The sequence below is a fragment of the Balaenoptera borealis genome, assembly GCF_965194805.1.
Source record: "Balaenoptera borealis genome assembly, chromosome: 7".
In the NCBI taxonomy this organism is placed as follows: Eukaryota; Metazoa; Chordata; class Mammalia; order Artiodactyla; family Balaenopteridae; genus Balaenoptera; species Balaenoptera borealis.
In genome coordinates this window covers 114,513,790-114,540,887 of record NC_138864.1, presented here as the reverse complement: position 1 = coordinate 114,540,887, position 27,098 = coordinate 114,513,790, and the positions used below count along the sequence as shown (strand labels likewise).

The following is a 27,098-nucleotide window of genomic DNA, read 5'->3' as shown; positions in this document are numbered from 1 at the left end:
AGCACCGAGCTGTACAATCACGTTTTTAATAACCACTTAGATATAGTTTATATATAGTTTATATAGTTTACTGAAACAATCTTATATGGGTTATTTTAAGTTTTAGGTGGATAGATGATAGCTATTAAGTCAGGGTTATCCATCTTTATCGGTAAATTTTTCTCAGTGGTTGTGATGCTGTTGTGTTCATCCAACACTTCCTTCATTTAGCTTCATTTATTAGGTGCTCTGATGTCGTTGATGCTGTGCTTGCCGCTTGCAAAGGCGAAACTTGTGCTTTATGTTTACTTTTCCCCTGGTCTGTTCCCAAGGCTACGTGTAGAGTTTTTAAATACCTCTTTTGTGAGCTAGAAGCCCTAATAAACAAACCGCTTTGTTGAGACTGGAGTATTAGCACTGGCACAATTTACTAATTTTACTGCACGTTGCAGACATCACAGCGAGGTGGTCCAGCTGCACCTTCGTCCTACACACAGGCTGTGTACAGCTTTGTGAGTTGCTGTTTTTCTTTCCCTTTCCCTTCCAAATGGACTGCTGGTGGCAAAAATCTGTTTAAACAAAGGTGAGGAAAGGATCAGTTCATTACAAGCCCAGACTAAAAGTTAGAGGTTTAACCTATTAGGAACCTAAGCTTTGCAAATGTTGAGAGTATTAGGATGAATGGGGAAAGGGGCACTCAGATCCTGGTGGGTCGTTAGGCAGTGGAGGGAAGACAATTCAATGACCCAGATGGTTATCGAGAGAATATTTTTATTATAATGAAAATAGACCCATGGAAAGAGCCTGAATCAACATAGAGATTCCTCATAATCCAGCCGAGCCTATATATGGAAAGTCAGCTTCTTTTGCTTTTAGAAACACATGGTAGCATTTTTGATTGGCGTCATGATGGCGAGGGGAAAGCTACTAGTATTTAGTGCCCAGGGGACCTGTGATGTTCAGGACAATGCCAGTCAATGAAGAATCTTTTTACCTAAAATTCCAACATGGTCTGGTTGAGAACCTCAAGCCCTTCAGAACTTTTGGTTTCTTGAAAGGAATGGAAAAGAAAACAGGAAATTATGGCCATGAATTTTTTTCTGGAGCTTCCTAGAAATTGTCTAGTCCTTGCTCTCTCTCCACCATTTCTCATAGAGGGGCTGCAGAGCTAAGGTTAGAAGGATATTGGTCCATGTAAGGAGGTGTCAGTCAGGAGAAAGCAGTACAGAACTTTTTAAGTCTATTTTTCTCCAGCTATACTTGGCCTGTAAGAGTGGAGTCATTTTTTCTGACAAAAGCCTGTCTGGTTGTTTTTCTCATAGACCAGCTGTTCAAAAGCAGAAATCAGCCAATACTGTCCAGCTGTTAACTCAGCCATCCTCAGGGGAACTAATTCCTTGCAAAAAGAGTCTCGGAAAAGGCCAGAGAGAGGGAGTTGCAGGGAACACTGACTCAGGCTTAAAATTTGTTTTCAGGCTATTTTACTCCTTTAGGCACGTGGAAGCAGAGGCCACCTCCACCATAACTGATCTCAGGATTTCTGTCGGAGATGCAGGGGGCCTGGGATACCAGCTGGTCCTATTCTTTTATTTTGCATTATAAGAAGAGAGACCCAGAGAGGTTAAATGACTTGCCCAAGGTCACAGAGCCAGGTTGTTACAGAGCTGGATCTAAACCCAAGCTTTTTGAATCCAAATAGAGTGTCCTTTCTACTATACCAGCAGCTACGCTATTGACTTCTTATATTGTTTATTAATGAAGCTTTGCTGACTTTCTTTCCAAAATATTCCCCCACCCCCACCAAGGCATTGCATCATTGTTTCATTCAAACCTTATGTCATTTCTGAGACCGTTGGCTTCATGGGCAACAGAAAAGAATCTTTTACAACCAGAAGGCAAAGACTCCCTATTCATGCTGCAGTAAGCAGTTATCCACCACTGTCCAATCATGGAAAAAAAAAAAAAATGTAGAAGCATTGTTCTATATTCTCTGTGGGAGAAAAGTATTCAGTTAAGCTATTTGGTAACAAGTTTTAACTTGGAATTTGCATGCGTTTCCCAGAGGGACTGCAGAACATCTTCAGTTTGCTTAGTCTCGTTAACAACTGTCGACTAAAAAAAAAAAAAAGCACAACCTAAAAGTTGAGAGTTATGTTTTATTCAGTGGGCAAAACTGAGGACTTAAGCCCAGGACATAGCATCTCAGATAACTCTGAAAGACCGCTCCAAAGAGGCAAGAGGGAGAGCCAGGATATGTAGGATTTTTTGCAACAAAAGACCAGGTAGTCAGAACATCAAATGACCACTAAATTTAGCGCTTTTCTATGTATGGGAAGGTACAAGAGTCTGGGCTCACTGAAGTCATTCCTTTTATGTGCACCTCAGCTATCTGGGGCGTTTTCTTGTTCTTAGTTTCCTCAGGGTGCACTGTTGGGGATGGCTGCAGCTGCTGACTGCTGGATGGGCTTGGCAGTGGGCAGCCTGTTTGTCTCCATCCTGAGTTCCCTGAGGGCTCACTGTGAGGGCGGCTGTAATGTGATGGCTTGATGGCTGCAACATCCTTTGTTTACTGGTATGGCAGGCGATATTTTAGTTCACACAACTCTGAGATCACTAGATTCCACTTATGGTCTTTCTTAGAAAGAGAATATTCTGGCCTCCTTTCTTCACCTTCCTTAGACATTCTTTAACTCTTCCAAGGTCAAATGAAGAGGAGGGGCAGGGTTTTAGCTAGGTGACAGGGACTATCTTGGTGGCAAAGGCACTTAGATGGATACCTTTTGGAGCACCTGGACTCCAATTCCAGAGCAAGACTTGAGAGCCTGAACATACCCAACTGTTGGGAAAGGTTTGGCTGGCTGCTGCTTAGATCAGGGTCAGGAATCTTTGAGCGCGTCCAGGACATTTTCTCACAACCAAGTTGCTCTGTTTTTCTCCTTTTCTCCTGGTGCTCCATCATGGACTCTCAATTGCCCACTGGGTGATGATCTCATTCTTCTTACTGGCCTACTTGGGTTTTCTGGCCCTTTTTTTTGTCAGTAGTACCACCAAAGAAGGAACTTGATAATTCAGTTTGGCTGTGACCAGTTCTCTTACAAATTGTTGAGTGAGAGGTGTACAAAAAATTATAATTGCTAGTTAAAATGAAGAAAGGGCACTGATGAAACATATGGATGTGATCAAAATGTTGTTGATAGTCTACAGAGGAATTGCAGGGAATGCGAGATGTGTTTGAGACTGGAGATATGGGCCTGGTCTTCAAAAAGGGGAAAAGGAAGAGGGATCAATTATGAATGACGAACTGAACCTTGAGCCCCGTGGTAAGCAAATGAGTAAACTAGAATCTAGTATGAGATCACTAAGAATAAATGATATTTAACAAGCCTCATAATCTTTTATAGTGTTAATAGGCTGATAGGTCAGAGAAATGCTTAATAATTTGTCCCAATTTCAGCAAGGCATGTAGTAATAACAGTAATAAAACAGCTATCATTTACTGAGCTCTTATTAGTGAAGGGAACTGTTCTAAATGAGTAGAGAAACATCAAATTTTGCATCTGTTTTTGGGATAGGGGGAGGGTGGCTTAGGATCTCTTAACTGCATCTTCTTTCTTTTAAAATAATGGAGCTTGCCTTTCTAATCACTCTTGTTTCTATTGATGGGACTTGAGTTAATGGCTCAGCTTGGAGCAGGCAGTGTGGGTAACAGAGAGCCATCTGGTGCTTTTTCACTCCCAACTGTCCTATCCTGACCAGGCTGTTGAGTTCCTGGATTCTAGTACCATTTGGAAAGAAAAGAGGATTCATTACCTCAGCTGGTTGAGTTTTGTAAGAGGAAGAAACATGCAGGAGCAGACAGCCAATGGGTGCCATGCTCCCACTAATGACCATTGCTAACTGGCTAGTCAAGGTGGAGGTAAGAAATAACTATATGGATGACTGTGAGGGAGCTTTCATGTTCATAGCCCACTAATGGTTCTCAGCTAATTTTCACTTACTATGGTACTATATTATATGTAGATCAGACTATCTATGACTTCATTTTATCTTCACAACAATTTTGAATGGCAGAATGTATTCTTCCTAATTTCAGGTGGAACAGAAAGCATGAGTGACGTGCCCAAGGTTATTGCTGATAATTACAGAGCTGATCTAGCATATGTGTCCTCTGACTCATGACTCCCGTGCATAAAATACTCCTTCAGATGGTTAAGATTCTCTGGTATGTTTCAGCAGGCCAGCATTCCAGAGAGGTGGGGCATGACTGTGAGATCTGACAGAGTGAGAATCTAAGTGGTTTTAAGCCAGAACTTGCCTGGGTCTCCCAGTTTGGTAACCTCTGGATTTTTTCTTGCTTTTATCTGGGGGTGAAGGAGTACTTTCTGGCAGTGAGTCATCCCTGTGCATTTACAAAACAGGGCAGATAATTTCTTGTACGTCTGAAGCACTTTCCCTTTACTCCTTCGTGCATTCTAGGGATGAGATTATCTCAGTAATTCTTACGACATATCTGGCTCACAAATAAAGGATAGCTTTCGAGGGAGTATGCCATTTTTTTTCATAAAAAGTTTATGGGATCCTTTAATTTTCATATCTGACATCTTTGGCATTGGATCTTGACTTGGAGACAGATTCTCTTATTGCAAAACATATGTCCTGTTCAGAGAATCCCATGGAGGACGGCTAATGGGACCCTCTTCAGTCATCCGTTCGGTGATCCTTAATGGTTAGTCACCACCTTTCTTATTACAGAATCTATAGTATAAAGAGGTCAACCTTCAACTCTTTGATTTCATGTACCACCCTAGATCTCAAATTAGAGGTCATTTCTCAAATTAGAATGACCAAGTAGACTCAGATGATTTCCAGTGTTTCTTCATGCTTCATCAGTCTATGATTTGGAGCCTGTTATCATAATCAGAAGTTTTTCTGGAATGGCAAAATACCAGATTTTGGTTGTTTTAGGGTCGGACCTAAGAGCTTACAAACAATGAATGTCTTAGCCTGGGCCTTCACTGAAGGATATAAGGGAATGCCCTGGGTGTTTCCTGGTGGAGTAAAGACCGAAGTGTTGGTAATGGAAGGTGTGTGATGGAGGAGGGAAAATGGGAAGTTGTTTTCTGTTTAGGAGAGTGGAAGGAACCTGAGAGGACCAGATTATGTTTGTAGAGGGGGCAAGAGACCCAATTAGAAGAGCCTGACCAAAACAGCCTCTGAATTTCCTCAGATAATGAGAACATAAAAGGGTTGAAACCTGCAAATTGAAGGTAAAGGACAGGAAGAGTAACAAACAAAGGATAAAACATCAATTAGGAAGAAACTCTTCAGGGACATTAACCAGGAAATAGTGAATAAGAAACTTCAATCAATTTTAAGTGTAACTGTGGGGAATTTGGACTGTGAGTTATGTTGGAGAATTTTAAGTGTGGGAGAATTTTAAGGTTAAAAGCAAACATTTTGTTGGCTTTGGCCTGTAGGACAGATCAGGCAGAAAGCCCCACAGGGTCACCAGCACTCCCATTGAGAGTGTGGAGGTAGAATCTGGATTTAGGGGTCAAAGCGGAGTAGGTGGGAAGGAAGAATCGGTCATCCTGATGGCTGCCTCTCACCATCCCAGGTACCTCTGGCTCTCCCACTGTGGATGTAGAGAAAAGAATGGCAGATTCTCTACTCCCTCAGCCTTGAATGGTTGGCTTGATCATGGTTTTGAAGGGCTTTTGTTTGTTGGGAGAATTCAGCTGTCTGTTTGGCAGAAGGAAGAGGCAATAGAAGGACTCTGGGGGATGGTTTGAGCTTCTCAAAACCAATCAAAGAGGACTCCTCCATCTTATATGGACTATAATTTATTTCTGGAATGGTTCTGCCTGCTCTGAAAGGACGCTAAGGATTTCCTCCCATAATATGAGGAGATTGCCCAGATCTCAGGCCCACATTGCAATTCAAGAAGCATTTGACAGTCAGGAATCTGGTTGCTGAGGTCTCTGTGTTAGTGATCAGGAGGGAGCAGGCTGTGCTGAAGGTATATGGGCGTGGGAACCAGAAAGCAGGAATCCTGCCCTACTGCACTCTGCTCCACAACCTCCAGCTGTACACTCTGGACGATCCTTGATCTTGTCAAGATCAGATACAACAGTGATGGGGAAGTGTTTTGTCATATGTAAACCATTATGTGTTGAACATGGGAGATGATATTATTATTATATTTTCTTGACATTTTTATTCCTGTGGGGATTGGTTAGATACTGTTAAGCCATGGAAGGAGAGGCCTTCCACCAGGCTAAGGCTAGTTTGGGTTCAGAAAGAACTAAGAAGTGCATTTTAGGGCATTTGCAGCTGTCTATGTAAGTGAGCCAAGAAGTAGGCCGATTGAGTTTCTTTGTGCCAGCTAATGCTGAATCTCTTAGCTTTCCTTTGCCAGCAGAAGCCACCACTGGTGTTTTTCTCATAATCTCATTAACTGATTTGTTTGTATAAAATGAAGCAATGAATTTTTTTTCACATCAAATGTTAAGCTAAGAACTGCTGTAGACCATTCAGGATTGGACTGCATTCAGAGAAAGTGCATCATTACCTGTTTTAATGATGAAGAATGATGTAGTTTAAAAAGGAATTAGTATTGGTGCATCTCCCTTGAAGCACATAACATATGTAAAACTTTATATTTACATAATTAATAAATTAGGGGTGACTCTTTTTACAGAAAATAGATTAAGTCCTATCAATGGACTTATAGCAGGTTTCCTTTAAATAAGCATCCCCAGTGCCTTTATAATTTGACATATTTCACACACTTGTTTTACAAAGAAAGCCACATCTGGATATTAGAAACCATAGTGTGCATGTTTTGGAATTGGGCTCTTTAAAAAACAATTTTTGCCACTGCTTGTAAAACTTCAGTAAAGCCAACATCACTTCATCAAAGAAACAAAACCCCCCAAATTCCCAAACCTCTTGTGTAACAGAGTTCCAAGCCTCAGCTCCCAATTTTTTTTTTTTTTTTAGAGAAATATGTAATGTATCTAAATTTTGGTACCAGAAAAAAATTGGGTCCCCTTGAAATTTCACTGTAATAGGATTTGACTTGTGAGCCTTTTTTTTTTTTTTTTCTTGTAACTTCGACAAAGTGGCCTTTTCTTCTCCAGGTGGTCATCTGGCCCTTTTCTGTGTGGTATGTGCTCAGGGCACGAATGCAGGGCAGGAATCCCCTCATGTCTAAGGTGCGGCTCCTTGAAGGTGGGCCCCTGGGAGAGTGGAGGGGGGAGGGTACCTCTTCCCCCCTCCCCCTCCCTCCCCCTTCCCCCTCCCCTCTCTCCCTCACCTTCCTCCGTCCTCCGCAATACAGGCGAACTGTGTTTTACTGGAGGGAAACCTTGGTTTCTAAAGTGAATTTGAGGCGTGCCCTCCAAATGACTTCCCTGCGTTTCTTTGAGGCTTTGGGGGTTGTCAGCTTGCCCCCGCCGTGTCCACTGTATCCGTGACTGCTGTCTGTGGAGCATTCTGTGCTCTGGGCAAGGCTCCTAGCTGCGATTTTTCAGTAAAAACGCTTCTTCCCCTGCCTGAGACGGAGCCTCCAGCCAGCAGCCGGTTTCCAGGCGGCGGGCCTGGAGAATAGGATCTTTGTGGGGAGCAGGCGGCGGAGCCCGAGCCTTGGACCCGGGCCTCCCGCAGGGAGCGGTCAAGTTCTGCTTTCGGAGCTTGCGCCCCACCCGTTTCACTACCCCTGGGCAGGGTAACAGGGGCAAAGCTAAACAAACCCAAGAAGCAGAAAGAGGGCGTTTTCCCTCGTTCTTTTCCTAAGTTGCAAAGCTTTTCCATTTTAATGTCGCCTGCCACATTTTAGAAAATTATGGTGCAGCAGAGCCGAATAGCTTGTCGGCAATGACTGATAATGCGTCGTGTGTTATTACTATCACCTCTGCTGGGAGCGTTTACCCGGAATCCACGGAATCCTCCTCTCCATGGACAGAGCCCGGGGGGAGCGGGGTGGGGGGGAGCCCCACAGAATCCTGCACTTGGTGTGTAGTGCCCGTGGGCATTTTTCCAGCAGGAGGCTTTCATTAGATTCTCAAAAGGGTCTACATATCAAAAAAAAGGTGAGGAACTACTGACCAAGTCCAAAGTCTACTCCATCACTTCCCCTCACCTTCCAACACACACACACACACACAGTTTTACAGACGAGGAGACAGAATCCAGAAGAGGTGGGGTGACAACCAGTGAGGTGTAGGGCTGAGACTAGAACTCCTGTCCCAACTCTGATCCAGCACAAAAGATGTTGGGCCCACATCAGGGGGACAAAATTGCTTTAGAACCTGCTCTATGAGCCCAGCAGTCATACGACATACTTCAGATAACTCATGTTGCACCTCAGGACAGTCCTCTCTTTATAAGATGACCTTTAATCATATTCTGTCCACCCCTTGCCCAGCCCAGGCTTTGCTCACAGTAGCTGCTCACTCTGTTGAGTGAGTGAACCCCCGTGCTGAGCAGCACGAGGAAGACAGCTTCATGTCTTTATACAACCAGTTACTGGAGCTCAAGAATTACGAATCCTTCATTTTCCTCCTACTTTACTCCCCTTCCTCACCCCCACGACCCTGGTTCTTGGGACAATTGTTAGCAGAAGGAGGCAGCCCAGACTTTAAACCACTCTTTCCTTGCAAGCTCCCTTGACAGCTAGTTAAGGACCTGCAAACACAAGTGTAAATGCTTCAGAGCCAGGGTAACTTCTTATAAAGTTAGTAATTTATGTAAGGTTAACAACTTCTCTTAATTTATCTGATTTGTAAGTTTGGATATGTGTTTTAGACATTGGATAGCATTTATTTATAATTGTTGGGGAGGCCTGGGCTCTAATTTAGATTTGTTTACTGCTTGACTGGGACATTATACAATAATAATAGGTGGAAAGAAGAGAAAATTGGTGAGTACATATGATCTGTGATCTGTGCTGGGCTCAGAGGGGGGTAGGTAAAAATGTTTACATCTGGGTCACAGAATTTATAAGGCCTAATGACAAAAACTTTAAGTTGTCAATGAAAGGAACATCAAAGGAAAGTAAAAAAAAAAATGTCCAATTAAGAAATACTTATTTGAAGAGCTGTAGTTTGTCAGGGAAGTGAAAGATCAGTTCAAGCTGTGTCTGTCTAGGATGACTTTGTAAAAGAAATAGATTTATTTTGTTTTAGGTAGATTCCTGATAGAAGAGGAAAATGAAAGCATATTCTAGGAAGAACAGTGGGGGGAGCCAGTGTACAAGTAGAGAATGCCCACATTTTGTTTTAATTTTGATAGGGTTTTGTTTTTTTAAAAAGCTTTTTAAAAAATTGATTGCTCTGCCAGTGAAGCGTTAGGTGCATTACATGCATTATTTAATTTAATCATCACAACAGGAAGCTGGTAGTATTGTTATCCTCACTTTACAGTTGGAGCAAACTGGAGTTTCAAAAACTGAAGGGTCTTCTTCAGGTCTGCACAGCTAGGAGCCAGGATTCAAATCCAGTCATCTGGCTCCAAAGCTGTATTGCTCCAGTGTCCAATATGGACACTGTTAGGGCTGGAATGAAAATGTCATGTATTAGAATAAAGGGAGTGACTTCCCTGGTGGTCAGGTGGTTAAAACTTTACCTTCCAATGCAGGCGGTGTGGGTTCATTCCCTGGTTGGGGAGCTAAGATCCCACATGCCTCATGGCCAAAAAAACAAAACATAAAACAGAAGCAGTATTGTAACAAATCCCATAAAGACTTTAAAAATGGTCCACATCAGGGGGGAGGAACCAAGATGGCGGAGTAGATGGACGTGCTCTCACTCCCTCTTGCGAGAACACCAGAATCACAACTAGCTACTGGACAATCATTGACAGGAAGACACTGGAACTCACCAAAAAAGATACCTCACATCCAAAGACAAAGGAGAAGCCACAGTGAGATGGTAGGAAGGGTGCAATCACAGTAAAATCAAATCCCATAACTGCTGGGTGGGTGACTCACAGACTGGCGAACACTTATACCACAGAAGTCCACCCACTGGAGTGAAGGTTCTGAGCCCCACATCAGGCTTCCCAACCTGGGGGTCTGGCAACAGGAGGAGGAATTCCTAGAGAATCAGACTTTGAAGCCTAGTGAGAATTGATTGCAGGACTTTGACAGGACTGGGGGAAACAGAGACTCCACTCTTGGAGGGCACACACAAAGTAGTGTGCGCATTGGGACCCAGGGGAAGGAGCAGTGACCCCGGGGGAGACTGAACCAGACCTACCTGCTAGTGTTGGAAGTTCTCCTGCAGAGGCGGGGGTGTGGCTCTGTTTCACCATGTGGACAAGGGCACTGGCAGCAGAAGTTCTGGGAAGTACTCCTTGGCGTGAGCCCTCCCAGAGTCTGTCATTAGCCCCACCAAAGAGCCCACGTAGGCTCCAGTGTTGGGTTGCCTCAGGCCAAACAACCAACAGGGAGGGAACCCATCCCTACCCATCAACAGTCAAGTGGATTAAAGTTTTACTGAGCTCTGCCCACCAGAGCAACAGTCAGCTCTACCCACCACCAGTCCCTCCCATCAAGCCTCTTAGACAGCCTCATCCACCAGAGGGCAGAGAGCAGAAGCAAGAAGAACTACAATCCTGCAGCCTGTGGAACAAAAACCACATTCACAGAAAGATAGACAAGATGAAAAGACAGAGGGCTATATACCAGATGAAGGAACAAGATGAAACCCAAGAAAAACAACTAAATGAAGTGGAGATAGGCAAGCTTCCAGAAAAAGAATTCAGAATAATGATAATGAAGATGATCCAGGACCTCGGAAAAAGAATGGAGGCAAAGATCGAGAAGGTGCAAGAAATGTTTAACAAAGACCTAGAAGAATTAAAGAACAAACAAACAGAGATGAACAATACAATAACTGAAATGAAAACTACACTAGAGGGAATCAATAGCAGAATAACTGAGGCAGAAGAATGGATAGGTGACCTGGAAGACAGAATGGTGGAATTCACTGCTGCGGAATAGACTAAAGAAAAAAGAATGAAAAGAAATGAGGACAGCCTAAGAGAGCTCTGGGACAACATTAAACGCAACAACATTCACATTATAGGGGTCCCAGAAGGAGAAGAGAGAGAGAAAGGACCAGAGAAAATATTTGAAGAGATTATACTCGAAAACTTCCCTAACATGGGAAAGGAAACAGCCACCCAAGTCCAGGAAGGGCAGCGAGTCCCATACATGATAAACCCAAGGAGAAACATGCCGAGACACATGGTAATCAAATTGGCAAAAATTAAAGACAAAGAAAAATTATTGAAAGCAAGGGAAAAATGACAAATAACATACAAGGGAACTCCCATAAGGTTAACAGCTGATTTCTCAGCAGAAACTCTACAAGCCAGAAGGGAGTGGCATGATATACTTAAAGTGATGAAAGGGAAGAACCTACAACCAAGATTACTCTACCCGGCAAGGATCTCATTCAGGTTCAATGGAGAAATCAAAAGCTTTACAGACAAGCAAAAGCTAAGAGAATTCACCACCAAACCAGCTCTACAACAAATGCTAAAGGAATTTCTCTAAGTGGGAAACACAAGAGAAGAAAAGGACCTACAAAAACAAACCCAAAACAATTAAGAAAATGGTCATAGGAGCATACATATCGATAATTACCTTAAACGTGAATGGATTAAATGCTCCAACCAAAAGACACAGGCTTGCTGAATGGTACAAAAACAAGACCCATATATATGCTGTCTACAAGAGACCCACTTCAGACCTAGGGACACATACAGACTGAAAGTGAGGGGATGGAAAAAGATATTCCATGCAAATGGAAATCAGAAGAAAGCTGTAGTAGCTATACTCATATCAGATAAAATAGACTTTAAAATAAAGAATGTTACAAGAGACAAGGAAGGACACTACATAATGATCAAGGGATCAATCCAGGAAGAAGATATAACAATTATAAATATATATGCACCCAACATAGGAGCACCTCAATACATAAGGCAACTGCTAACAGCTATAAAAGAGGAAATCGACAGTAACACAGTAATAGTGGGGGACTTTAACACCTCACTTACACCAATGGACAGATCATCCAAAATGAAAATAAATAAGCAAACAGAAGCTTTAAATGACACAGTAGACCAGATAGATTTAATTGATATTTATAGGACATTCCATCCAAAAACAGCAGATTACACGTTCTTCTCAAGTGCGCATGGAACATTCTCCAGGATAGATCACATCTTGGGTCACAAATCAAGCCTCAGTAAATTTAAGAAAATTGAAATCATATCAAGCATCTTTTCTGACCACAACGCTATGAGATTAGAAATGAATTACAGGGAAAAAAAACGTAAAAAATGCAAACACATGGAGGCTAAACAATACGTTACTAAATAACCAAGAGATGACTGAAGAAATCAAAGAGGAAATCAAAAAATACCTAGAGACAAATGACAAGACCTATGAAAACACGATGATCTAAAACCTATGGGATGCAGCAAAAGCAGTTCTAAGAGGGAAGTTGATAGCTATACAAGCCTACCTAAAGAAACAAGAAAAATCTCAAGTAAACAATCTAACCTTACACCTAAAGGAACTAGAGAAGGAAGAACAAACAAAACCCAAAGTTAGCAGAAGGAAAGAAATCATAAAGATCAGAGCAGAAATAAATGAAATAGAAACAAAGAAAACAATAGCAAAGATCAATAAAACTAAAAGCTGGTTTTTTGAGAAGATAAAAAAAATTGATAAACCATTAGCCAGACTCATCCAGAAAAAGAGGGAGAGGACTCAAATCAATAAAATTAGAAATGAAAAAGGAGAAGTTACAACACACAACACAGAAATACAAAGCATCCTAAGAGACTACTACAAGCAACTCTATGCCAATAAAATGGACAACCTGGAAGAAATGGACAAATTCTTAGAAAGGTATAACCTTCCAAGACTGAACCAGGAAGAAACAGAAAATATGAACAGACCAATCACAAGTAATGAAATTGAAACTGTGATTAAAAATCTTCCAACAAACAAAAGTCCAGGACCAGATGGCTTCACAGGTGAATTCTATCAAACATTTAGAGAAGAGCTAACACCCATCCTTCTCAAACTCTTCCAAAAAATTGCAGAGGAAGGAACACTCCCAAACTCATTCTATGAGGCCACCATCACCCTGATACCAAAACCAGACAAAAATACTACAAAAAAAGAAAATTACAGACCAATATCACTGATGAATATAGATGCAAAAATCCTCAACAAAATACTAGCAAACAGAATCCAACCACACATTAAAAGGATCATACACCACGATCAAGTGGGATTTATCCCAGGGATGCAAGGATTCTTCAATATACACAAATCAATCAATGTGATACACCATATTAACAAATTGAAGAATAAAAACCATATGATCATCTCAATAGATGCAGAAAAAGCTTTTGACAAAATTCAACACCCATTTATGATAAAAACTCTCCAGAAAGTGGGCATAGAGGGAACCTACCTCAACATAATAAAGGCCATATATGACAAACCCACAGCAAACATCATTCTCAATGGTGAAAAACTGAAAACACTTCCTCTAAGATCAGGAATGAGACAAGGATGTCCACTCTCACCACTGTTATTCAACATAGTTTTGGAAGTCCTAGCCACAGCAATCCGAGAAGAAAAAGAAATAAAAGGAATACAAATTGGAAAAGAAGAAGTAAAACTGTCACTGTTTGCAGATTGCATGATACTATACATAGAGAATCCTAAAAATGCCACCAGAAAACTACTAGAACTAATCAATGAATTTGGTAAAGTTGCAGGATACAAAATTAATGCACAGAAATCTCTTGCATTCCTATACACTAATGATGAAAAATCTGAAAGAGAAATTATGGAAAGACTCCCATTTACCATTGCAACAAAAGAATAAAATACCTAGGAATAAACCTACGTAGGGAGACAAAAGACCAGTATGCAGAAAACTATAAGACACTGATGAAAGAAATTAAAGATGATACCAACAGATGGAGAGATATAGCATGTTCTTGGATTGGAAGAATCAATATTGTGAAAATGACTATACTACCCAAAGCAATCTACAGATTCAATGCAATCCCTATCAAATTACCAATGGCATTTTTTACGGAACTAGAACAAAAAATCTTAAAATTTGTATGGAGACACAAAAGACCCCAAATAGCCAAAGCAGTCTTGAGGGAAAAAAATGGAGCTGGAGGAATCAGACTCCCTGACTTCAGACTATACTACAAAGCTACAGTAATCAAGACAATATGGTACTGGCACAAATACAGAAACATAGATGGAACAAGATAGAAAGCCCAAAGATAAACCCATGCACCTATGGTCAACCAATCTATGACAAAGGAGGCAAGGATATACAATGGAGAAAAGACAGTCTCTTCAATAAGTGGTGCTGAGAAAACTGGACAGCTACATGTAAAAGAATGAAATTAGAACACTCCCTAACACCATACACAAAAATAAACTCAAAATGGATTAAAGACCTAAATCTAAGACCGGACACTATAAAACTCTTAGAGGAAAACATAGGAAGAACACTCTTTGACATAAATCACAGCAAGACCTTTTTTGATCCACCTCCTAGAGTAATGGAAATAAAAACAAAAATAAACAAATGGGACCTAATGAAACTTCAAAGCTTTTGCACAGCCCAGGAAACCATAAACAAGACAAAAAGACAACCCTCAGAATGGGAGAAAATATTTGCAAACGAATCAATGGACAAAGGATTTATCTCCAAAATATATAAACAGCTCATGCAGCTCAATATTAAAGAAACAAACAACCCAATCCAAAAATGGGCAGAAGACCTAAATAGACATTTCTCCAAAGAAGACATACAGATGACCAAGAAGCACATGAAAAGCTGCTCAACCTCACTAATTATTAGAGAAATGCATATCAAAACTACAATGAGGTATCACCTCACACCAGTTAGAATGGGCATCATCAGAAAATCTACAAACAACAAATGCTGGAGAGGGTGTGGAGAAAAGGGAACCCTCTTGCACTGTTGGTGGGAATGTAAATTGATACAGCCACTATGGAGAACAGTATGGAGGTTCCTTAAAATACTAAAAATAGAATTACCATATGATCCAGCAATCCCACTACTGGGCATATACCCAGAGAAAACCATAATTCAAAAAGACACATGCACCCCAATGTTCATTGCAGCACTCTTTACAATAGCCAGGTCATGGAAGCAACCTAAATGCCCATCGATAGACGAGTGGATAAAGAAGATGTGGTACATATATACAGTGGAATATTACTCAGCCATAAAAAGGAACAAAATTGAGTCATTTGTTGAGACGTGGATGGATCTAAAGACTGTCATACAGAGTGAAGTAAGTCAGAAAGAGAAAAACAAATATCGTATATTAACGCATGTATGTGGAACCTAGAAAAATGGTTCAGATGAACCGGTTTGCAGGACAGAAGTTGAGACACAGATGTAGAGAATGGACATATGGACACCAAGGGGGGAAAACTGCGGTGGGGTGGGGATGGTGGTGTGCTGAATTGGGCGATTGGGATTGACATGTATACACTGATGTGTATAAAATTGATGACTAATAAGAATCTGCAGTATAAAAAAACAAACAAACAAAAAACAACTAATACTAAACTTTCTTTGTGTTATTTGTATGGAAATATGTTAATATAAATGTTTCAGGCATTACATGAAATTTCTAAAAATCTTATATGTTCTGGTATAATGTTATAAGTCATAATTCTAGTTATTACTTTAAAATGTATATGTCAGAAATAACTAAATTTCCTTGTCAATTGCATTATTATGAACTTTCATCAAATCTTTAACCGTGGTCACTTTTAAGTCTTTTGTCATTTACAGACAGTTCTGGGTGTACACTGATGCTTTTGCAAATATGTTCTTATAAAAGGGTTTCATCTTCAAGGAATTCATGGAAAAGACTGACAAGTACAGGTTTCTGGTTACTGACTATACTGCTGAACTGAATGAATAAGCATTTTCAGAACTCTAATGGAAAACTGATGAACTCATAAAAGTGCTAACAAAAGATCAAGATGAAAAAAAAATTACATGGGACTGAGTGAACTGATGAGGATGATTATAATTTTTGTGACTTTCTGTTTGAGTTAAAAAAAAAAAATCCCACAAGGACTCAGAGGCAAAAAATATACAAATCAATTTTCACTGCAAAGTAAAGGAGCTGTTACAGTGGAGGATTACTGGACTGAATGTCAATATTATGACACAGTATGAGTGTGTTTTGTGTTTGGTAATTGCAATCACTGTTGCTTTTGTTGTGGTCATCCATTTACAATGCTTGGTGTCAGTTTATTTATCTCTTGTAAAAATAAAATACAGTGTGTGTGTGTGTGTGAAAAAAAAAAGGACCCAAGAACTAGGAGAAGGAAAAGGTTTATGATGCTTCTCTTTTTTAAGAAAAAAAAAATTTCTTTTGACTTATTAATAAACTATAGAGAAAATTGGAAAAAAATAAAGAAAAGTACAATAGGATCTTCACATTCTTAAGGAATATTAAACAATAAAAACAAAAATAAATCATAAAAAAAAAATGGTCCACATCAAAAAAAATTAAAAAAAAAAAAAGAATAAAGGGGGACAAGACTTCACAGGACGGTTGGGGCCAGGTTGAAGGATGTTAAATGCCAGGTCTTTAGTAATGGGGAGACAGACCTTGAAAAGGTTTCATAAAGGAAGTTGCATGCATCTTCACTGAGGAGATGAGGAACATTCATGTCATGAGATAGAGGTTTAACCTCGACAGGAAGTTTCTTCCAACTGGAGAGCCTGTGATGTGGCTTTGAACCCTTTGGCAGAACCACGCTCAAAGGGCAAGAAAATATTTCTGTTCTCATTGCTGATGCCCCGTGGAAGTGATACCAGGAGCCTCTCCATCTAACAAACCCCTGACACATTTCTACACTTCGAATGTGAAGCCTGTGTGTTCATAATGGATGAGTGGATGGGCTGTCAGTGGGTCTGTCTTTTGTTTTTTAAAATCCAGTCTCTACTACATGTCAGCTTTAGAGGCTGACTTAAATGATGGAGCATTCCGCGGTAGAAAGTGCATGGGCTTTGGAACTGGCTAGCCTTGGGATGGAATATTAATTCAGTTAATGCAACTCCAACCTTAGGCAATGTACCTAACCAACCCGAGCCCCAGTTTTCTCATCTATACATGGAGATATGCCTACCTTATAGCAAAGCACTTAGCTCATTTTCTGAAAATCTAATGTATCAAGCACTAAGTCCATCAGATTAGCCTACCACCTGATCCTATCAACATCTTCATTAATGATCAGCATCAACATCACGTTTTCATCCTGGTTAGAACTTCTCCAAGCCGTTGGGTTGTAAAGCTCGGATGCTTCTTTCCTAGGAGAAGTAATGTGGGGAAAGTTCGGTCAATTTGCAATAAGAGGATCTGTGTTCAAGGCCAAGCTCAAACAGTAGGTGACTGAGACCTTGGACAGTGGGTTTAAAGCCAACTTCCCAGGACTGTTGTGAACATTGGTTGAGGGGAAAGCTGTGAAAGTATTATAAGCCCATAAAGCTCCATGAAACTCTTAGGCAGAATGGTAAAATGCTATTATGCCATGTCTTTGAAAGAATTCAACTGACATTTCATAGCCCTTGAACTACTACACGAGTAGTCCTTTGCTAAAGTGTTTGTAGGCAGAAAGCCTCCCTCTTTGAGGCTCACTTTGCTCCTTTCTCTGGTCTTCGGCCTCCAAGACCATATGCCCCTCTCTCACTGGCATTAAAGATGGTCTGATTCTGGCCTGGTTCCTGCACAGGCAGTGGGAGCTTGACCTGTCTGCTGAGCCCCAGAGCCCATAGCTGCCAAGGAGACCCAGCTGGAGCTAAAGTGCTGGGCTGAGTCACAGCATCTGGTTGGGACAAGTTGGGCGTATCTTTGGGACCCCAAAGACACACAAGTGTCTCTCTGGGACCTTCTCAATGCTCACCACTTTGCTGAGTTCCTCGGTGTGGGTGGTGGTTAAGCACCGTTTCTCCCTTCTTCTGAGGAGCTTCTTTTTCCAGAGGGAAGGTTGTCATAATGCACTTGGTAACAACCATGAGTTCTTCAGGACTCCCTGTCATTTAGGACTAAATTGTTTGGTGACATGATAATCACTACAAAATCCAAAGTAAGGAGAGGTCAGGGATGGTTAGCAGAGTTAGAGAAGGTTTATTATTGGTTATCCAGGGGATGTTCATGAAAACATTCATTAGTGCTGCTCAAGAGAAAGAAAACGGTGTCAGCAGAGTAGCCCAGCCTGGCCAACTTCCATGGGAAAGCACCGGCAATCAAAGAGAGCCTTGCCTCAGGATTCCAGAGGCGTAGATGGGCCAGCATAGCTGGCAAGGGCTGACACTGCAGCACAGGGACAGAATTGTGGCTTGGGAATGCAGGGATTGTGAGTTCAAGTCTTGCTTTTGCATTTTACATTGTGGCATTTATTTCTCTTCTTGTTTCCTTAATTTTGGTCTTGAAAGGAATTCCTTCAAATGCTTGCAGAATATTCACCCTCAGGTAACCAGTAAATTTGTTTTTGGGGAGCCGCTTAGGGAATCAGACCCTGGCTTCAGGTTATCAGAGAGTTAGGAAACCTGCATCCTAGTCTTAGCCTTGAAGCTGTTCCACTCCTTGCCATGCAAAGTCCGGTCCATGGGCCAGCAGCATTACCTGGGAGCTGATTAGTAATGCAGAATCTCAGGCCCACCTAGATTTGTGAATCAACGTCTATGCCTTAAGATCCCCAGGTGATTCATATGCACATAAAAGTTTGAAAAACACTGGTCTAGATGATCAGCTCAAGGAAGGCAGGGTTTTTTCTGTCTTATTCTTTATTATTTTATATCCACAGGACCTATCTAAAGTTTAGCACATGATGGCTGCAAAATCCATGAATCTTTCTCTGACCTTGAGCATGTCCAAACTTCTAGGGACTTTGTAAACTTCCAGTGACTTTGTAAACTTCCAGGGACTTAATTGTAAAGTGGTGTAGGGAGAGAGGTGGTGAGTGGAGATGGGGTCAACCTTCAATGGTTGAAAAACTGACGTGAACATTAGAATCACAGGTGGTAGTGGTGGTTTTTATATGGTTGTCTTTGACCTACTAAGTCAAAAGCTCTGAAGATGGGTCATAGGATTTGTATGTTTTAAAATTTCCCTTTATGTTCAATAATGTTTATTACAATAGCATATATAAAAACATCTTTAAATGTGCCTCAAGAGGAAGTGGATAAGTACAATGTAATACAATTCAGAAATTTAACTGAATGAAATAGAGCTACACATGTAAACATGAATAAGCCTAAAAAATTTTTTGCAGGAAGAAACTTGCAGAGGAGGTGTGAAGTATGGTGCTGTTTATTTAAAGTTAAAAAAGTCCGTATGTTTGTAATAGAAACATACTTATGTAGTAAAAGTGTGAAGTCCTAGATGGGAAAAATAAACACCAAGTTCAGGGTAGTAGTTAACTCTGAGAGGAAAGAAGGGAATTGGATAGGAGCTTCATGTTTTATTTTTTAAAAAGGAAAGAAAGAGTAAAGGAAAAAAGTTGCAGTAGCAATGTGGAAAAATAAGAATTTTTTTAAAAAGGAATCAATACATAATTATTCATGGTTCTATTCTCTCTAATTTTTCTGAATGCTTGAAATATTCCATTATAAAACAACTAAAACAAAATTCTTCTGGTGATTGTGATACAGACAGTTGGCATTTGGGAATTCTTGCCTTAGATGCTTCTAAGGACCTTTCAGTTCTAAATATGTTTGTATACAGAGAACCCTCTCCCAACCACCCTCTCTTGTTCTCATAGATGACCCATGCCTGTTAGGATGTGCCCTGTTATCTGCATTCTGTCCTGATGAGATGCAGCCATTTCTCATGTTTGTGCTGTTGGTGAAACCCAGCGATCTAACTCTGCTTTAAGGACCTAGCCTACAAGGCCTCCTCTCTGTTGTCTGCTTCTCTCCTTTACAAAAGCAGAAGTTCTGCCCTACAACTATCCTAATATTAGAGCTCTAACCTTAGGGTCACCACCTGCCCCCCCCCTTCCCCAAGCTACATTCATTTTCATAACACCTTCACTGACACTTCAGTTCAATGGTAGGACTTAGTTACCCTGCAAATCCCAAGAGTTTTCATTGTCTACCCCAAGTATCACCATTTGCAATCAGTTCTCTTATTGCTGTACCTGCTTTCCTAACTTCCTTTCTATACCAGAGGTGTCCCTAAAGTTTAATCAATAAGGGTGACACCTGTTGGACTGTGACTCAGGGAACATTAAGAAGGTAGAAGTGGCTCTAACAGCTGGTATCAAGTGAAATTTTAAATTAAATTATATTATAATTATTTTTAATATACTCTACTGCAGTAGTTCTAAACCAAGGGTGATCTTCCCCTTACCCCCACCCCCCCACCCCCCACCGCCCTGGCCAAGGGACATTTGACAGCGGCTGGAGACATTTTTGGTTTTCACAACTAGGGGAGTGCTACTGGCATGTAGTAAGTAGAGGCCAGGAATGCTGCTAAACATCCTACAATGCACAGAACAACCCTGCCCCCCATAACAAAGAATCACCCATCTAAAATGTCAGTAGTGCTGAGGTTGAGAAACCCAGCTCTACAGACCCTCATATCGTGAACATCCCCCTATCAGTGAGGGAGAGTGGATGGGGCTACAGTCCTTTAGTGTGGGACCATGGAACGAGGGATATATAGGACTCCCTGTGAATATATGTATACACCATTTCTGTATCATTGTCATGGCATGGCGGGGGGCTAGGGAGGTGGTGCTGTTGGAGATGGAAGATGAGAAGAGATTAAGGAAAAACTAGAAAGGGACAAAGTCCAGGTAGTTGGGAGAATAGAGGGAAGCTGCCTCTGATGCCTTTGAACTTGGCACTTGGCTATAAATAACACTTTCATGCTTCAAAAATACAAGATAGCTTATTTTAAAATATTCCCAATACAAAATGTGGTGGATAGTTCCAGTGATGGCCCCGAGTGAGTCATGCCATCCTGTTTACACTTGCCTGCGATGTGATTTTCCAGTTCCTCTGGTCAAGAGGTGGTGTCTATTTTCCCACCCCATGAATCTGGGCTGGCGTTGTCACTTGCCTTGACCTGAAGAATGTGGAGGGAGTGATGATGTGTGCCCTCTGAAGCCATGCAGCTTTGGTTTTCTCCCTCTGGGAACATCTCTACCATCCTATGAGGACTCCCAGCCTGCTAGAGCCTCTTTGAGAAAAAGGCCCAGGTGTCCAGTGTCTCAGTCCAGCCCCCACCAGCCTTCCAGCTCATTGTGCCTCTGTCAGTGAACCCAGGTGAAATCAGCACATCCACCCAGCCAACCCACAGAGTAGTGAGAGATAATAACTCTTGGCTGTTGTAAGCCACTACTCTTTGGAGTGGTTTGCTACACAGCAACAGATAACTGGACATTGTGTATAGGGGACTTCATCTGAAGCAGTGGATGATATTTTTGCTTTAGAACATGTGTGTAACTATCAGATCATGGTTAAGAGAAACTGAGTCCTTCCTCCTTTGTTTCTTGTAGCACTTCTCGGAGCTGCTGGATGAGTTTTCCCAGAACGTCTTGGGCCAGCTCCTGAACGACCCTTTCCTCTCAGAGAAGAGTGTGTCGATGGAGGTAGAGCCGTCCCCAACGTCCCCGGCGCCTCTCATTCAGGCCGAGCACAGCTACTCCCTGTGTGAGGAGCCTCGGGCCCAGTCACCGTTCGCCCACGTCACCGCCAGTGACAGCTTCAATGATGGTAAACCCAGAGCAGGGGCAGCAGCTGGGACCTTGGCACCTTTGGCTCTGACCTTCTTGAGGGTGTGGAGTGTGTGTTATCATTAGCGCCCCCTTCAGCCACATACCTGCTGTCTGTGGCCTTGTGCTTGGGCCATGGGGAAATGCAAAGAGGCACAGAATACCTCTCTCTACCTGAAACTGTGTGCTCTGGGAATTGGCTAGAGCTGAATGGTACTAATTGCTTTCTCTGACCCTGTGGACTGGGCAGCAAAGCATCCTTTTGCAAATCAGTTTGGCCTATCTGGTTGATAATTCCGGTACATCCATTGTTTCAGAGGTCATGCCATTTTTTTTTTCTGAGAAATCATTTTTATGACCATTCTTTCCGTAAACACTTCTTGGGCATCCTCTTAAACTATTTTCAGCATGTTTCATTGACCCCATGTATAGGAGATCTTGGCTAGCATTCCTAAGACTTTTTGCGTTGGTTACCCTTTCATGTCCATTATCAATGCCATTAGTATGGTATGTGTTAAAGGTTTAGTTTTCCTGGCCTTAGAGATGTTCAGATGTTTTGACTATGAATCCATAGGCCTTTAATTGGTATAGGCTGTATGTATACTTTTAAAATTTAATTTTCTATGTTTGTTTTCCTAGAAGTATAATCAGCTATTTTAGTACCTTGAGTTAAGTTTTGAAAACTATATTCTCTAATACTAGTTTGGCATATGCTCTCTTCTCCCAGGAGGATGACCAGAGTGGGGGATGGTCACTAACTTGATGTCCTCTGGCTTGACCTAGGTGTCCCCCTCCCTTCCTATACTACTGTACACATGGCAACATCTTGTGAAGTGGCTACCTACAGAACAAGCTCCCTCCTGCTTCTTTGAGTCAAAGGCAAATGCTTCCTATCAACTTCACAAATAGGCTATTAGCTTTGTGGAGGAATCCCTCCTCCAGTTGGGGTTCTTAGGTCTACTACTGGCCTCTAAGAGAACCAACTCTGGGATCAGTAAAACATCATATCTTGGGACAGAGAATGCTCTAGGTTTTTTCTTTCCCATCTCAGATCTGTTCTTCCTTTGATTAGAGGTTTGCAGATCAGCAGCCCAGGAAATCTGGCCTTATATACTCAGTGAAGGGAAGGCCCCAAATCTGTTCTTAGGCCTACTACTGGCCTCTAAAAGAACCAACTCTGGGATCAGTAAAACATCATATCTTGGGACAGAGAATGCTCTAGGTTTTTTCTTTCCCATCTCAGATCTGTTCTTCCTTTGATTAGAGGTTTGCAGACCAGCAGCCCAGGAAATCTGGCCTTATATACTCAGTGAAGGGAAGGCCCCAAATCTGTTCTTAGGTCTACTACTGGCCTCTAAAAGAACCAACTCTGGGATCAGTAAAACATCATATCTTGGGACAGAGAATGCTCTAGATTTTTTCTTTCCCATCTCAGATCTGTTCTTCCTTTGATTAGAGGTTTGCTGACCAGCAACCCAGGAAATCTGGCCTTATATCCTCAGTGAAGGGAAGGCCCCGAATCTGTGGGTGGATTCTTTCTTGATTGGACCCTCTGGAGCCTTAACTGTATTCTCAGATTTTTCCTGACAAGAGGTCAGATGCATGATGATTTAATCCTTCCTCTCTGTGGTTTGTCCACTTTCTCTACCTCAAATCAGGAGAACAGGGTGAGGGGAAGACTCCTGGGAAGGAAGGGAAGAAGTAGAGCTAAAATAATTTGAGAATGTGGAGCTGTTGTGAGAGTAAAATGAGATGATGTGTTTAAAGAACTTAGGACAGTGCCCACCACACAGCATTTCAATAAATCAGTGTTTCCTCTTTCATCTTCTGTTGTTGTAGAGTTGTTATTGTTCTTCTTCCTGATCCCCTTCTTTTCCTCCTTCTCCTGCTTCTGTTTCTTCTGCTTCTCCTCCTTTTTGTCTTTCTTCTCCCCTCTTCTGTTCTCCATCTTCCTTCTCCCTCAATTTCTTATTAAATCACTTCCAGGAATGACCTCAGTTCAAATGCAGGAATATGGTCTCTGTTATGACTACGTACTCCTCATTTTATCGTTACACAGAGGACCACTGTAAGGAGTCCGCCTTCTTCTGGGTTTTAGCTTAGATAAATTCATGCAGTCCCTGCCTTAGTTGTTTTATTTTTAGAGTGGACTCTAGCACTAGATGAAAGGTTGGACTAAATTGACCTTTAAGATTTGTTTCCAATCCTGAGGTTCTGTGTGGGCATGGTTTCTGTTTAACATTTGTATCTGCCTTTGCTCATGGTTTTCCCTGTATTCTCTTTACTGCTTTGCCTCTGTTATTCCTACAATTCCTTTGATGTCTCTATTTCAAGCCCTACTTCCTTTGTGGAAGTCATGTCTAATACCTCTTGTATTAGGTATCTACTGCTGTGTAACAGATCTCCCAAAATTCGTGGCTTAAAGCAATAGTAATCATTGATTACCTCTCATGATTTCTGTGGATCAGGAATTCAGGACTGGCTCACTTAGGTGGTTCTGTTTGTTGACTGAAAAAAAAACGCACAACCTAAAAGTTGAGAATTATGTTTTTTTATTTGGCGCAATTTCTGAGGACTTAAGCCTGGGAAGCAGCTTCTCAGATAGCTCTGAGGGACTGCTCGGAAGAGGTGAGGGAGGAGCCGGTATATATAGGAGTTTTTGCAACAAAAAACAGGTAGTCAGAACATCAAAAGATTACTGTTAATTAAAAAAAAACAGACATCTCAAGTCAGTGAATTTAGCATTTTTCTCTGTATAGGAAGATGCAAGTGTCTGGGCTCATTGAAATCATTCCTCTGATATGCACCTTAACTATCTAAGGCCAGTATCTTGTTCTTTCCCATCCTGAATCCCCTCAGGGTGCACAGCTGGGGACAGATGCAGTGGCTGAGGGCTTGATGGCTACAACATCCTTTGTTTGCTGATATGGCAGGTGGCATTCTTTGTCCACATGGTTCAGGATCTCTCATGAGGTTGAAATCGGATGTTGGCTGAGGCTGCAGTTATCTGAAGACTTTTCCAGGATTAGAAGATCTACTTCTAAGGTGGTTCCGTTACATAGCTGGCAAGTTGATGCTGGTGAATCAGTTCCTCTCCATGGCGCTGCTTGAGTATCACCACAGCATGGGAGCTGGCTTCCCAAAGAGTGAGGGATACGTTGGTGGTGTAGTGGTGAGCATAGGTGCCTTCCAAAGAGTGAGAGAGCCAAGACACCAAGGCAGGAGCTAAAATACTTTTTCTGACCCAGCTGTGGAAGTTATTCTGTCAGTCACACAGGGGAGTCCTGATTCCTTGTGTCTGGGGACCATACAAGGATGGGAATGCCAGAAAAACAGGATCACTGGGGGGATGTCTTAGAAGCTGACCACCACACTTCTTCTCATAGTGATGTCTGTAAACTGGCTTCTTCCATGTCTGAACTCCTTTATCACATGTTATCAGTGCCTTACAGTGTAGCCATTCATTCTCCTAGTGGTTCTTGAGTTGTTAAGGGAGAAGGTATCGGAGACTGAATGAAGCATGTTCCCAGGCTTTGGTGATACATCAGGGGAGACACCTGCTCTGCGTGCCCCATCACTGTGCAGACACACTGGGCTGCGGGTATTTGATCAGGTTACATTTTCCTGGCTTCTAGCAGTTGTCTTGTACAGGATCAAGCACGGTGCCAAGTAGAGGTAAGTATTTTACAGGTGCTTTGTGATTCATTTTAAAAATTTATTCCTTAGCTATTCACTGAGCACCTACTTTGTGCTTAATCTGCCACCGACTATCCTAAGCATTGCGGAATAAAGACTGAACACAATTTATAAAGATCTCTGCTTCATGGAGTTTATATTCTAGGATGTGAGGGGGGAATAGGAAATAAGAAAAAGTAAAGAAGTAAACTATATATATGTATTCGATGGTGATCAGTGATATACAGAAAAATAAATCGGAAAAAGAATAGGGAGATGTTGGAGGAGGGGGGAGTTTCTTAATCCATTCAAGTTGCCATAACAAAATACCACAGACTGGGTGACTTATAAACAACAGAAATATATTTCTCACAGTTCTGGAGGCCGGAAGTCTGAGATCAGGGTGCCAGCATGGTTGGGGGAGAGCCTTCTCTTGTTGCCGACTTCTCATTGTGTTCTTACATGGTGGAAGGGGCTGGGGAGCTCTGTGGGGTCTCTTTTATAAGGGCACTAATTTCATTACAGAGGGCTTCACCCTCATGACCTAATCACCTCCCCAAGGCCCCACCTCCTATTACCATCACTTTGGGTATTAGGATTTCAGCATATGAATTTGGGAGGACACAAACATTCAAACCATAGCAGTGGGGGAGTTGAGATTTTAAATAGGATAGACAGGGAAGGCCTTTCTTTGAAGGTAGTATTTGAGCAAAGATCAGCAGATGAGGGAAAGAACTAGGTGTATGTCTAAGAGGCTTGTAGGCAGAGGAAACGGCAAGTGCAGAGGCCCTGTGTCAGGAGTGCGATAACAATATAGCAATACCTATATTGTATTTAGTTATCATCTGTGGAGCTAGTCAGCTGTTCAGCAGCCTTGTTTCTAGACTATGCAGATTAGAGCTGGCCTAAACAATCTGGGCAACTTTCCCCTTCAATTCCTTGTTTGTTGAACACCTACTGTGTGTCAAGCACTGTCGTAGATACTTGTGAGACAACGATGGTAAAACTTACACCCAGACTCTAGGGAAAATGCCTTGTACCCCAATACTTGATCAGACCGCAATATGAGCAGTGTCCCAAGAGGAAAAGAAACTAGAAGTTCAGAAGGCAGAGCGTACGCCCAGTGAAGATCACAGGAAGAACTGCATGAACAAGGCAGAATTTCGTTTGGGTCCTAAAGCGTTGAGAAGAGTTGAAACAGTGGTGATGGTTGGAGGGAAGCACATAGTGGGCAGAGGGCTAGGACACTGATTCTTCTAAACCAAGACCCTGACTAAAATGATTGCAAATAAGCAGGTTTCCAAAAGGTGAGGGTCCCTTTCTCTTCCCGATAACGCTATTTCTTTGCTTTTTAATGCTAATCAGTATAAATGCAGCATAAAGGAACTCATGGGTGCCACCTATACTGATAGCTTAGTGTGGGGAGAAATGATCAGTCAGTCTTTTCCAGGAAGCTTTCTTATCATTAGACCAAAGCACACACCATTCAGTTCCCCCCATCTGGCCCCTCCTTCTGTTTAGAGGTGCTATACTGCTGTGCACAAAGAATGTGTCGCTTGCTGTATTGTATCAATAAACAAAAGATGTTGTGGTCATCAAGCCATCA

The 27,098-nt window shown here is 41.8% G+C and overlaps 1 protein-coding gene across 1 annotated transcript in view; it reads left to right on the top strand.

The window, feature by feature from the left end:
* The window catches only part of CREB3L2 (cAMP responsive element binding protein 3 like 2), a 125,680-nt gene that overhangs the window by 53,129 nt on the left and 45,453 nt on the right, over positions 1 to 27,098 (top strand). The window contains exon 2 of the mRNA XM_082400342.1: positions 21,602 to 21,818. Within this exon, the coding sequence (XP_082256468.1) occupies positions 21,602 to 21,818 (217 nt within the window). The remainder of the gene's footprint in view (positions 1 to 21,601; positions 21,819 to 27,098) is intronic.